Source organism: Pan paniscus, chromosome 21 (genome assembly GCF_029289425.2).
Source record: "Pan paniscus chromosome 21, NHGRI_mPanPan1-v2.0_pri, whole genome shotgun sequence".
NCBI classification, from domain to species: Eukaryota; Metazoa; Chordata; class Mammalia; order Primates; family Hominidae; genus Pan; species Pan paniscus.
This window is the reverse complement of record NC_073270.2, coordinates 40,173,624-40,187,498: the sequence shown is the minus strand read 5'-3', so window position 1 is coordinate 40,187,498 and position 13,875 is coordinate 40,173,624. Positions and strand designations below refer to the sequence as shown.

Here is a 13,875-nt window from a genome sequence, read left to right as displayed (position 1 = left end):
AGCAAGATAAGTTCATGTCTTGGCAGTCGCATTAAATTTTAAAAATTTATTTGCAGAATCCAGAATTCTCTCTTTCTTCTTCTTCTTCTTCTTTTTTGAGACGGAGCCTTGCTCTGTCACCCAGGCTGGACTGGAGTGCAGTGGCGCGATCTCAGCTCACTGCAGCCTCGACCTCTCAGGTTTAAGCAATTCTCCTGCCTCAGCCTCCCAAATAGCTGGTACTACAGACGTCCACCACCACTCCCAGCTAATTTTTGTATTTTTTGTGGAGACAGCGTTTCACCATGTTGGCCAGGCTGATCACGAACTCCTGACCTCAGGTGATTCACCCGCCTCGACCTCCCAAAGTGCTGGAATTACAGGCATGAGCCACCGTACCCGGCCAGAATTCTCTTTCTTGTTTAAAAATATATATCCAAATAATTTTATAACCTAAAAATAATACCCTAAGTATATAGCTGAGCACATACTCAACTTTTTTCTCTCTTTCTTTTGGTTTTTTGAAAGAGTATCACTCTGTTGCCCAGGTTGGAGTGCAGTGATACAATCACAGCGCACTATAGCCTTGACCTCCCGGGCTCAAGCAACCCTCCCACTTCAGCCACCCAAGTAGCTGGAACTACAGGCATGCCACACCCAACTAATTTTTGTATTTTTTGTAAAGATGGGGTTTCACCATGTTGCCCCAGCCTGGTATCGAACTCCTGGACACAAGCCTTGGCCTCCCAAAGTACTGGGATTACAGGCGTGAGCCACTGTAATGGCCATTCATCTTTTATCTGTCAGCAAAGTTCAGATTTCAGGCCAAGATTTTCCTTTCAGAAGATAACATGAGGCAAGAGAAAATTAATAGCAAACATTTTTCTCATATATATTCTAGGTATATGCTGCTGAGATCAGCCTTAACACATTTGTGAACTGAAGGCTCATCTACTTAATGAGAGGAAGTGCTGTGGCTGTAGAACGGATTTCTGACTTTGTTGAAAAATCACATAATAAACAATACTGAAATTACTGAACATCAAATCCAAATGCAGATTAGAACACTCCCTGACTTGATGAATAAAACAGTAAAAAACAGTCACTTCTTGTCATTCTATGTATTCTTTCACAGTAACTAGGAAAATGAGAGAATATCTTCATACTTGATTGGCGAAGCACCTATACAAAGCCCTATTAAATAATACTGGTGAACCAAAAGTACTCTTTGTTCTTTATCCTCTATAGTATGTTCATGTGTTAAAAATTCTTCACTGCCTAGCTAGGCATGGTGGCACAAAACTGTAATTCCAGCTACTCAGGAGGCTGAGGCATTGCTTGAGGCCAGGAGTTCAAAGCTGTAGTGTGCAATTACTATGCTGGAGAACAGCCACTGCACTCCAGCCTGGGCAACACAGGGAGACCCCCATCTCTAAAAAACCAATTATTCACTGAGCTTATGAGGTAGGAATGTCTAGTCCCAGCATATAAAAGTCTGAAAGGGTGCAAGCTGTAAGATGGGATTCTATCAACCTGGGTCAATCCTGAAGGTATGTTGGGTGGGTTGCTTCATCTGATATAGTACCAGTGCTGTCACTGGTTCTACAAGTAAGGTATATGCCCCAAAGGCAGCAAGTTATAAAGCAGTGCTCAGTCTGAGTAGGATAATCATAAACATCTGTAGGAAGGGGCACTACTTCAACATGAGGAATGTGAAACCTAAAAATAAGCAGACTGTAAAATAGCAGAACAAGACTCTAATAACCTGGCTAAGCTGGATCTTTAACACAGTATTTTAGCGAAGTGTTGTTGGCTAAAGTAAAAATGACAGAGATCTGGATGATAAAGAAAATGATGAATACAGAAGGCAAGGACCAACTTGCAGGAAAGACTTTTCTGATAAAGGAAACGCAGCTCACAATTCAGCTTTCTATAAGCAAGAGGCATTTTTTTCTACACCTGCCCTAGAGAAGGAGTAAAACAGTTTTGTTTCTGACCATAACCATGAAGCAGGTCATATTTTTTCTGCAACTTTTTTTTTTTTTTTTTGAGACAGGGTCTCACTCTGTTGCCCAGGCTGAAGCACAGTGGCAAAATCTTGGCCTACTTGCAGCCTTGACTTCCCAGGCTCAGGTGATCCTCCCACCTCAGCCTCCCAAGAAACTGGGATTAGGAGGTGTTCCACCACACCCAGATTATTTTTTGTATTTTTTTATAAAGACAGGTTTTCGCTATGTTGCCCAGGCTGATCTCCAACTCCCGGGCTCAAGCAATGTTCCCACTTCAGCCTCCCAAAGCGCTGAGATGACAGGTGTGAGCCACCATGCCTGGCCTGCAATAAAATTAAGAGGATAAATACATATCCTTTGGATATATCATTTTAGTGCATGAGTTTTTTTCTCCTTCTCTAACATAAGACATACAACTCTAGAAATAAAGCTGGGAAACTCTAGAAATAAAACCTTCCATGTCTGGGAATGCAATCTGACAGGTTAAGTTTAATATGCCTTGTAAGGGCAACATCCCCTCTTCTAAAGTACTTCATACTAACCATTCACTGACCACTCTTAGGCTTCAGTAGAGACAGAGGAGTCCTTAACTCCAGGCTGCCAAGCTTTGGTAAAGACAGAAATTCACAACTTGCTTTCTTCTTTTTTTTGAGACAGGGTCTTGCTCTCTCACCCGGGCTGGAGTGCAATAGTGTGATCTCGGCTCTCTGAAGCCTCAAACTCCCAAGCTCAAGCGATCCTCCCACGTCAGCCTCAAGAGTAGCTGGGACTATAGGCAAGCACCACCATGCCTGGCTAATTTTTTTTTTTTTTTTTTTTTTTTGAGACGGAGTCTCGCTCTGTTGCCTATGCTGGAGAGCAATGGCGCGATCTTGGCTCACTGCAACCTCCGCCTCCCGGGTTCAAGTGACTCTCCTGCCTCAGCCTCCTGAGCAGCTGGGATTACAGGCACGGGCCACCAAGCCCACCTAATTTTTTTGTATTTTTAGTAGAGACAGGGTTTCACCATGTTGGTCAGGCTGGTCTTGAACTCCTGAACTGAAGCGATTCACCTGCCTCAGCCTCCTAAAGTGTTAGGATTATAAGTGTAAGTCACTGCATCGGGCCCACAACTTTCATATGTCCTCCTGTTGTTATAAGCTAATAACAATAACAGTTATATGTATGGCCTAATACATTTTTTACCTTTTTGACTCACAGAAGTGTTTTGAGAATAGATACCTTTAAATAAGAGCAATGAGATTTCTCAAAGAAAAGCTTATACCCCCAGTAGCATTTATTAACCAGACTCATGTGATCTTGACACACCAACATTTTTTCTCCATAACTCAGTACTGCTAGAACAATGTATCTTGGGGACCAACTTTTCCCAATCTAGAAATATCACTTTCTGAATTTATCCCAATATTATGAAGTATCTTCAGCTCTTGAAGACAAAACTCTGGTTCCACAATGGGCTTTATGTTGTTTTCCACTTTCTATTATAATATATTATTATCTTGCTTCTATGCAAAACTTTCTATACTGCCATCTTTATTCTGAAACCTTGCTATATAATGCTGTGAGTATTACATAACACTATAAAATAGAACCTAGTAGGGTAGGTCCAGCTTAAAGTCTATTAAGGTCTATTTTAATAACTAAGGTATCAGATATACTCAATAACAGCACATGCTCTTGAGCTCCATGGTGTAGGGCATGAAGTTGACACCTTCACATGTGCTCCTTCCACTCTTCTATCAGATAATGCCAACTTAACCAAACTCTGAACCTTGTTTTAGGAGAACCAATGTGATTACAATTTTTTAAAAAGCTTTTTATTTTGAATTAATTATTACTCACAGGATGTAAAAAATTGCACAAAAAGTCTCACATATACTTCATTTTTCTCCGATGGTGACATCTTATATAACTACAGTACAGCATCAAAACCACAGAAGTGGCATTGGTACATTATTGTTAACCACAAACATTGTTAAATTTTCACCATGTTTAAAAGCTGAATTCATTTCTGTAAATATATAGTTCTATGCATTATCTCATGTATACATTATTAATGTAATCACCTATTACCAAAATCAAGATACAGAATCATCTTGTGGATCTTGATGGAATCAAGATGATGGAATCATCATCATCACGTAAAACCCCCTTATGTTACCTTTTAATATTTGAATCCACTTCCCACCTACCCTGTTTCCTGACAAGTACTAATATGTTCTCCATCTCTAGTTTTGTCATTTTGAGAATGTTACATGAATTGAATCACATAGGATGTGATCTTTTGAGACTGACTTTCTTCATCAAGCAAATTACTCTTGAAGTCCACCCAGACCTACTGGTGTATCAATAGCCCATTCCTTTTTTATTGCTGGGTGATCAGTATCTTTAAACTGTAGAAGAGTAAAATAATTATGAGCGTCAATAAAAGTTTATAAAGAGTCCACTTAATGTTTGGGGAATTTAATGCCTGTTTGTGAATTAAACTGATATATATATTAAAAAAAACTTCCCAGACATTCACTCAAGCAAGAGCACAGTATCAGACATAAATATCTGTTTTAAAATGACACAATTGGAAGAGAACAAAAATGAAATGACAGAACTCAATGAAGAAACTCATGTGACTTACCCCATCCAGGTGGCAATGGACCAAGAGGATCAAATTCTTTACTTTGTGATGTAGCAAATAAATCTTGATTCTAAAAAGAACCAAAAAGTGATGAAACTATTAACAACTTAACAAATTATCTGACAGCAAGCTTATGAGTTCTGATTTCCCTTCCCTGGCAATGTATAACACAGAGAGTTTGTATCTTAAAGAAGTGTCACATGGTTATGGATAAATGCCAATATACTTTGGTTTGGTTTAAAAAAAACCTGTGCAAACATTACCTAACATTTAAAATTATTTAAAATTAAAATACTATACATATATGTAATCCTCATCCCCAAAATGACCATTTTTCCTTTGTGCTACAAATTTTACATCAATAATATAAAAATTAGAAAAATATATAACCCCCCCAAAAGTCATTTACAATACCAGTACCCAGAATCATCATATGACTATGAAAAATATTATATGTGTAACTCAAAAACAGAAGATCAAATACAGAACATGTGACATACAAAGAATTATGAGAAGAGAGTTGGGGGAACAGGAAGAGTGGGCTGCCAGATGAGTGGAAGGAAAGGTTTCCAGCTGGAAAGTGTTAATGAGCCTAGAACTGTATGGAAGACTTAAAAGTTCTGTTTCCAATGATCACATTGGTGGAGAGAAAGATTTGGCTAGATAAGATGAAAGCAAAGTAAGAGTCAACCTTTGGAAAAAGAAAACAAAAGTCACACCGACTCTGTGTAGAGATATTAAGTCTGTTTTGATTTAAATGTATAATTAAGTAGAGATAATTATGTGGTCACCCAGTAAGACTTGGTTAAACCCTTTCTTCTTCAGTAAGATAAACAAGAGTCTAACTGCATTAAAAATAATTTTACTATGGGGAAGAAAAAAAAACAAGTAAAACAGGACAATGAATCCCACATTCCCACATACCCAGCACCAGGATTCAACACTTATCAAGACTTTGCCAAGTTTCTTTATCTCTTTTCTCCTGTTCTTTGTTGAAGCGAAAATCAAACATTATTTCACCTCTACTACATATTTTAGTATGTCTCTCTAAAATTTGTGGACTTTGTGGACATTTTCTTTTCTTTTTTTTTTTTGAGATGGAGTCTCACTCTGTCGCCCAGGCTGGAGTACAGTGGCACGATCTCGGCTCACTGTAGCCTCCGCCTCCCAGGTTCAAGTGATTCTCCTGCCTCAGCCTCCTGAGTAGCTGGGATCACAGGCACGCGCCACCACGCCCAGCTAACTTTTTGTATTTTTAGTAGAGACCGGGTTTCACCATGTTGGTCAGGCTGGCCTCAAACTCCTGACCTTGTTCGTGATCCACCCGCCTCGGCCTCCCAAAGTGCTGGGATTACAGGTGTGAGCCACAGCGCCCAGCTGACATTTTCTTACATAATCACAATGTCATTATGACATGTGGTAAAGAATCAATGTTAATTTTATCATCCAATACCTAATCTGTAATTAAATGCATGATTGCTTATTTGTTAAAATCAGGATCCAAACAAAGTCCTTATGTTACATTTGGTTGTTTCTCTTAAATCTCAATATAGAGCAGCTCCCCTGCTATCTCTTCTTGTTTCTTTACCCACCCCTACAACCCCATGTCACTGGCCTACTACAGAAACCTGGTTGATTGATGAGGTTTTAAAGGATATGAGCTATATTACAGTACTGATATAATAACTCTTGGATTTAGTGCTGTCGAGAACTGCCTTGCTCCTCCTGACAGACATGATTATGAGAAGATGTGAGAACAGGGAGGCCAGCGGGAAACACTACAAAAGGTCTGAGCCCAAGTTACAGATGAGGTCTGAAAAGTTTGGCACGTGACATACTGTACTGACAATTTTAAGACTGAAGCCAACCCCACTGGCTCTCCCTGGACGGATAAACTAGGGACATGCACAATTAAGCCATGGACCAGGAAGAACCATTACACAGTGTTTTACTGTCAACCATATCCACTCTGAGACTTAAAATGCTGGGTGTATGACAGTTTCTGTATGCTAGTAAGAGTCACAACAACAATGGTGGACAAAGGCCACTTCATATACTCAATAAACAGACTATTTCTCAGCAACACCCCATCATTTTTAAAGTAAATGTTATTAAGGATGTTAAATTAATTCACTTCAGCTTATATCTTTGGCTATGTTAACTAAAATAGGCTGTTTAGATTCTATGTAATTTCAAACCACTCCACATCAAGTACAAAGAGTAAAAATTTCAGAAAACTGTTCAGATTATATTGGAATGGGCGGGGGGACAGGATGATGAAGGAGAAGCTGTACTTAAAAAACAAAAAAAAATTCCAAAGACTCCGAGTACTAAATCGGTCAGGATTACAGTAGTCAAAACACACCGTTGGTGCTCCAGAAATCTGCTAAATCTCTCTTTTAAAAGAATGCTTTGAAAGATTGTGTAATGCAAAAATGAGATAAAGGGTACATATACAGAGGTGAATATGAAGGAGAGAAGAGATGGGAACTAACATTTCTAAGCATTCAGTACATGCCAAATATATTGGAACTTTATTTTAAAGAATCCTCAGAAAAACTCTGAGGCAATTTTATATCTGTATTTATTTTACAGATAAAGGAAATAAGTCTTGATGAGGTTAAGTAACTTACTCAAAGTCATATGGAGAAAGTAACTGTGGAACCAGGATTCGAACCCAGATGTGTCTAACTCCAAAGCCCATGCTCTTTCCACTGAACACCCATGTGGAAACTAGTTTTAAAGAAGGCAGGCAAGCTAGGTATTCAAACCTAGAAGAAATTTGGCCAGGCATACCACAGGTGATTATAATTTAGAAAGGAAGGAAGATGTAAAACAGCATAGAAAAAAAAAATGAAAAGAAGGGTAAAGTACACAAGAGACAAAATTCATTTCAGCTTTAAAACCACTGGGAGGGGAAATATAGTTAGCATCTGTTTAGAGAAAGTGGCAGGAAAAAATTGTTATATGAAAGAAAAGTACCTGAGTCATAACCAAGGAACAAAGGGAAGGCTGCTGATAAAGGTGAATTTGTCTACAGCAGTGAGTGCTATTATGATGATGAGGTATAAGGAATAGACAAGAATATGAAGAAAAGGGATAAAACTATGCCTAGTTAGGAAACGAATATGAAAGGTGCTATTTTACTCTGATGAATTCTAACAGGGATGATACCAATGGCAGTGGAGGGGAAGAGATGGTGATGGAGGGTGCATTTTCTCCTGAGCTCCTTAAGGCTTGATTTTCTTCGTTTAGGTTCTATATAACAAATCCATCTTGTTTGGCATAGAGAATCACATTTCTCAATGGATTATTTTCCTTTTCCTCAAGACAAAAGATCAATGATACTGTATGACTTGAGAGATTATAAAATTCCTAGCACCAAAGACTGCATAGCAAAGGAAGATTTTGGAGTACTTACACTATTACTGCAATATTGCTCTACAGGAAAATATGTAAAATTTAAACCATTTGTTTCTAGAAGGGAAATGATTTTATATCAAAGATAATAAAGATTTAAAGCCAGAATAATATAGTAAGCATACTCCTATAAAGGATCAAATTTCTTCAGTCTCCCAGAGTACCAAATAATTTATTAGGTAAGCCTTATCTCCAAATGGTAAAAAGTGGTTAAACTCTATCATCAGTTTTGCACAACCACTTTAGAGTCAGATGCTCTTAGACCCAAGGCACTAGTAAATTTAGAAATGTTTTAATTATTTTCAAGCTGCTTGGGTTTATTTTCACTACTCTATTGTTCATGAATTTTAAGTTGTCCTAACTTATTTTTTGCTTATTTTTGACATTAAAAAGAAGAGGAAGTTGGACTTAAGCAAATTACAAAAAGGAAAAACTAGATCACACACAGAATACCCCAGACAAGGTCTAAAAATAATACCTACTAACAGCAACAACTGGGTTGCCATGCTACTTGCACCTTCTTTTTAGTGCTTTCCATGACATATGCTGGAAGGGGCTAGAAACAAAATACTCTTATTAGTTTATTAAACAACAGGCTGCTCACCCCATAAATGAATCTCTGGTTAAACTGCTGCATTGCTCCTTGAAGCTGACTACGCTGTAGCTGCCATTGTTCATAGTTCCGGACGGATTCCAGTGTTGGCCTCTGCCACGTTGTTGTTCTTGTGAAATGGTCAACATAATAAATACGTCCCATGTTGTCAACCCGCCGTTCCCAGCTAAATCAGAAAAAAAAAAAAACAAAAACAAGCTAATTCAACAAATACTTGTGGAACAGATAGAATATTTTACCTTGAGAAACTACTTTTGATTTATCTGGAGTCTTTTATGTATTTTTAAATAGTTTGTAAGTGAACTTAAGAGAAATGTTTCTAAAAATTTATTTCTTGAAAGTTCATAAGATGCATTAGTCAGGTTCTTAAAATGCAATACATATTTAGTGAGTAAGTCTAAAACAGTCATTAAGTTTTGAGTTTCTTTTCAATGTTGTTTTTACTGTTTCAATCATAATAGGGACACAAATTAAATATATAGCTTTGGACAGATATCAAAAAGGACTTTTTGGCCAGGTGCAGTGGCTCACACACCTGTGATCCTAGCACTTTGGGAGGCCAAAGCAGGCGGATCACTTGAGGTCAGTAGTTCAAGACCAGCCTGGCCACCAGGGTGAAGCCCCATCTCTACTAAAAATACAAAAAATTAGCCAGGTGTGGTGGCGCAGATCTGTAGTCCCAGCTACGCGGGACGCTGAGCAGGAGAACTGCTTGAACCTATGAGGTGGGGGCTGCAGTGAGCTGAGATCATGCCAATACACTCCAGCCTGGGCAACAGAGTGAGTCTCCATCTCGAAAAAACAAAACAAAACAAAACACACACACACAATTTTTCGCAAGAACACAACTAACTTCCTATCTTTTTTTTTTGGAGACAGAGTTTCCCTCTTGTTGCCCAGACTGGATGGAGTGCAATGGCGCGATCTTGGCTCACCGCAACCTCTGCCTCTCGGGTTCAAGCGATTCTCCTGCCTCAGCCTCCTGAGTAGCTGTGATTACAGGCATGCGTCATCACACTTGGCTAATTTTGTATTTTTAGTAGAGACAGGGTTTCTCCATGTTGGTCAGGCAGCTCTCGAACTCCCGACCTCAGGTGATCCGCCCACCTCGGCCTCCCAAAGTGCTGGGATTACAGGCGTGAACCACCACGCCCAGCCCACTTCCTATCATTTTAAATGGGAACAAATATGTAAGTAAACATTGATACAAATGTTCTAAATAAAACATTTGAAAGAATTGTGTTGATTATGAACATAATTCATAAATGAATCGAATGACTTCACGATTTCTACCTGCTTGGTTATTTAGGGTGGTTTCCAATATTCTGATGTTATATAAATAATAAAATAATGAATATTTTTAATGTAGCAAATTGTTTCTTCCTTTGAATTGTTTCTTTAGGATAAATTTCACAGAGAGGATTATGAAGGGTATGTATTAATACATAATTATGGTGGGCAGATGCAGGGAGGATGACAGGGGCTGGCTCTGTTGCCCAGGAGTACAGTGGCATGATCACAGCTCACTGTAATCTTGAACTCCTGGGCTCAACAGATCCTCCCACTTCAGACTCCTGATTAACTAGGACTACAGGTACATGCCACCATGCCCAGCTAATTTCTTTTTCTTTCTATAGCGATGGGGTCTCACTATGCTGCCCAGGCTGGTCTCAAACTCCTGGCCTCAAGCGCCCATCCTACCTTGGCCCCCCAAAGTGCTAGGATTTCAGGCATCAGCCACTGTGCCTAGCCCTGGCAGCAACTAACAACGTAAAGTTCCTCACCAATACTTGATATTATCTGCTAATTTAATAACTAAAACAGTACCTTTTCAGGGTATATTTCCTTCAGATTACTAACAAGGTTAAGTATTTTTCCATGTTTGTTACTGACTTTCCTCTGGATTAAAAAATATTTTTTCTTCAATTATTTTATATAATTTTTTTTTTTTTTTGACGGAGTCTTGATCTGTCGCCAGGCTGGAGTGCAGTGGCACAATCTCAGCTCACTGCACCTCCACCTCCCAGGTTCAAGTCATTCTCCTGCCTCAGCCTCCGGAGTAGCTGGGACTACAGGCGCGCCACAACACCCAGCTAATTTTTGTATTTTTAGTAGAGACGGGGTTTCAACATGTTGGCTAGGATGGTCTCGATCTCTTGACCTCGTGATCCCCCCACCTCAGCCTCCCAAGGTGCTGGGATTACAGGCGCGAGCCACTGCGCCTGGACTGTAATGTTAATGTTAATGTTAAAGGCTTAACACCATGTATTAATATATCCTTAACCTCCCCAATTAATTTGAAATGATTTTGCTATTATAGTTTTTTAAATATAATAAGAACTTCATTTTAATATATGACTGGGCTCTAATTCTTATTCATTTAAATAATTACTCTTGAAGAAACTAATACTTAAACTACAGTATTAGTAAACAGGTAAACAGTTTAGACAAGAAAAGTTAAGGAAATTTTTTTTTTTTTTTTTTGAGACAGAGTCTTGCTCTGTCGCCCAGGCTGGAGTACAGTGGCGAGATCTCGGCTCACTGCAAGCTCCGCCTCCTGGGTTCATGCCATTCTCCTGCCTCAGCCTCTCAAGTAGCTGGGACTATAGGTGCCCGCCACCATGCCTGGCTTTTTTTTTTTTTTGTATTTTTAGTAGAAACGGGGTTTCACCACGTTAGCCAGGATGGTCTCAATCTCCTGAGCTCGTGATCCTCCCGCCTCGCCCTCCCAAAGTGCTGGGATTACAGGCGTGAACCACTGCGCCCAGCCCACCTAAGGAATCTTTAGGTCAGAAATGAGTGAAAATAGGGCCAGGCATGATAGCTCACGCCTGTAATCCCAGCACTTTGGGAGGCCAACGCGGGAGGATGGCTTGAGCTCAGGAGTTTAAAACCAGCCTGGGCGACATAGCGAGATGTTGTTTCTATAAAATAAAGAAAAGAAGAAAGAAATATGCGTGAAAACAAAAATTGTTTATCAGGCTCTGAATTAATCAGTTGTCTAGCTCTCTTCTTTTTAATTTGTACTTACCACAAAACAAAGTGGACAGAGAAAGGGCTGACAAGAAAAAGTAAAACAGAAATGTAGGGAAGATTATACAGATGTAATCCACAATTCTGACTAAATAAAATTATTCTTTTTAAATTCAGATACTTACCCAGGAGGTAGAGGTTCTGGTCTATCCCATGTTGTTCTTTTCTCAACATGATCTACATAGTAAACTCGCCCGTGCTGGTCCACTCTCTGCTCCCAACTTAAATACAAAATTAAAAGGCTGGTAAAATACTTGCATGAGTTACCCGGCTTTTTAATCCTGTCTTTGCATTTCCATTAAATGACCATTATTGAACTAAGGCAAATAAGGACGTCAGTTTAGAAAGATGATACAAATACAATTTAGGAATAAAGTGAAGAAATGTAATCTTCAGGCAGTGGCACACAGTGAATTCAATTTCTTCTATGCAAGTATCTGCTCTAGGAGAAAACATATTCCTGAAGAGGCTTGAGGTCGGTCTACCTAGGATAATGAAGTCACTCTCAATCAGGGTATAATCAGGATTTGAGTGGAAAGAAATGGCCAGGCGCAGTGGCTCACACCTGTAATCCCAATACTTTGAGAGGCTGAGACGGGTGGATTACTTGAGGTCAGGAGTTCAAGACCAGCCTGGCCAACGTGGTGAAACCCCGTTTCTACTGAAAATACAAAAATTAGCTGGGCATGATGGTGGGCACCTGTAGTCCCAACTACTCAGGAGGCTGAGGCAGGAGAATCACTTTAACCTGGGAGGCAGTGGTTGCAGTAAGCCAAGATTGCATCATTGCACTCCAGCTCGGACAATAGAGTGAGACTCCATCTCAAACAAACAAACAAAAAAATTAGCTGGGCATGGTGGCAGGTGCCTGTAATCCCAGCTACTCAGGATGCTAAGGCAAGAGAATCACTTGAACCCGGAAGACGGAGGTTACAGAGAGCTAAGATCCCACCACTGCACTACAGCTTGGGCAACAGAGCAAGATTTCATCTCAAACAAACAAACAAAAAATAAACAAGAAAAAATTACACCTGAGTATCTTAAAAACAATCTATGAAAATAATCTTAATAAATATTTTTCCCTCGCCCTCTCCCTCTCCCCACGGTCTCCCTCTCCCTCTCCCCACGGTCTCCCTCTCCCTCTCTTTCCACGGTCTCCCTCTGATGCCGAGCCGAAGCTGGAGGGTACTGCTGCCATTTCGGCTCACTGCAACCTCCCTGCCTGATTCTCCTGCCTCAGCCTGCCCAGTGCCTGCGACTGCAGGCGCGCGCCGCCACGCCTGACTGGTTTCGTATTTTTTGGTGAAGACGGAGTTTCGCTGTGTTGGCCGGGCTGGTCTCCAGCTCCTAACCGCGAGTGATCCGCCAGCCTCGGCCTCCCGAGGTGCCGGGATTGCAGACGGAGTCTCGTTCACTCAGTGCTCAATGGTGCCCAGGCTGGAGTGCAGTGGCGTGATCTCGGCTCGCTACAACCTCCACCTCCCAGCAGCCTGCCTTGGCCTCCCAAAGTGCCGAGATTGCAGCCTCTGCCCGGCCGCCACTCCATCTGGGAAGTGAGGAGCGTCTCTGCCTGGCCGCCCATCGTCTGGGATGTGAGGAGCCCCTCTGCCTGGCTGCCCAGTCTGGAAAGTGAGGAGCGTCTCTGCCCAGCCGCCATCCCATCTAGGAAGTGAGGAGCGCCTCTTCCCGGCCACCATCACATCTGGGAAGTGAGGAGCGTCTCTGCCCGGCCACCCCGTCTGAGAAGTGAGGAGACCCTCTGCCTGGCAACCGCCCCGTCTGAGAAGTGAGGAGCCCCTCCGCCCAGCAGCCACCCCGTCTGGGAAGTGAGGAGCGTCTCCGCCCGGCAGCCACCTCGTCCGGGAGGGAGGTGGGGGGGTCAGCCCCCCGCCCGGCCAGCCGCCCCGTCTGGGAGGTGAGGGGCACCTCTGCCCGGCCACCCCTACTGGGAAGTGAGGAGCCCCTCTGCCCGGCCAGCCGCCCCGTCCGGGAGGGAGGTGGGGGGGTCAGCCCCCCGCCCGGCCAGCCGCCCTGTCTGGGAGGGAGGGAGGTGGGGGGGTCAGCCCCCCGCCCGGCCAGCCGCCCCATCCGGGAAGTGAGGGGCGCCTCTGCCCGGCCACCCCTACTGGGAAGTGAGGAGCCCCTCTGCCCGGCCAGCCGCCCCGTCCAGGAGGGAGGTAGGGGGGGTC

The 13,875-nt window shown here is 41.8% G+C and overlaps 1 protein-coding gene across 6 annotated transcripts in view; it reads right to left on the bottom strand.

The window, feature by feature from the left end:
- The window catches only part of ITCH (itchy E3 ubiquitin protein ligase), a 151,553-nt gene that overhangs the window by 57,427 nt on the left and 80,251 nt on the right, over window positions 1-13,875 (bottom strand). For 5 of the 6 annotated variants that reach the window (XM_055104975.2, XM_055104974.2, XM_008957199.6 and 2 more), the window contains 3 exons: window positions 11,812-11,907; window positions 8,645-8,819; window positions 4,621-4,690 (listed from right to left, as the gene is read on the bottom strand). In XM_055104975.2, coding sequence (XP_054960950.1) covers window positions 4,621-4,690; window positions 8,645-8,819; window positions 11,812-11,907 — 341 coding nt within the window. Of the gene's footprint in view, window positions 1-4,620; window positions 4,691-8,644; window positions 8,820-11,811; window positions 11,908-13,875 lie in introns of those variants that run through there. The other variant, XM_063600798.1, reaches the window with a different exon arrangement.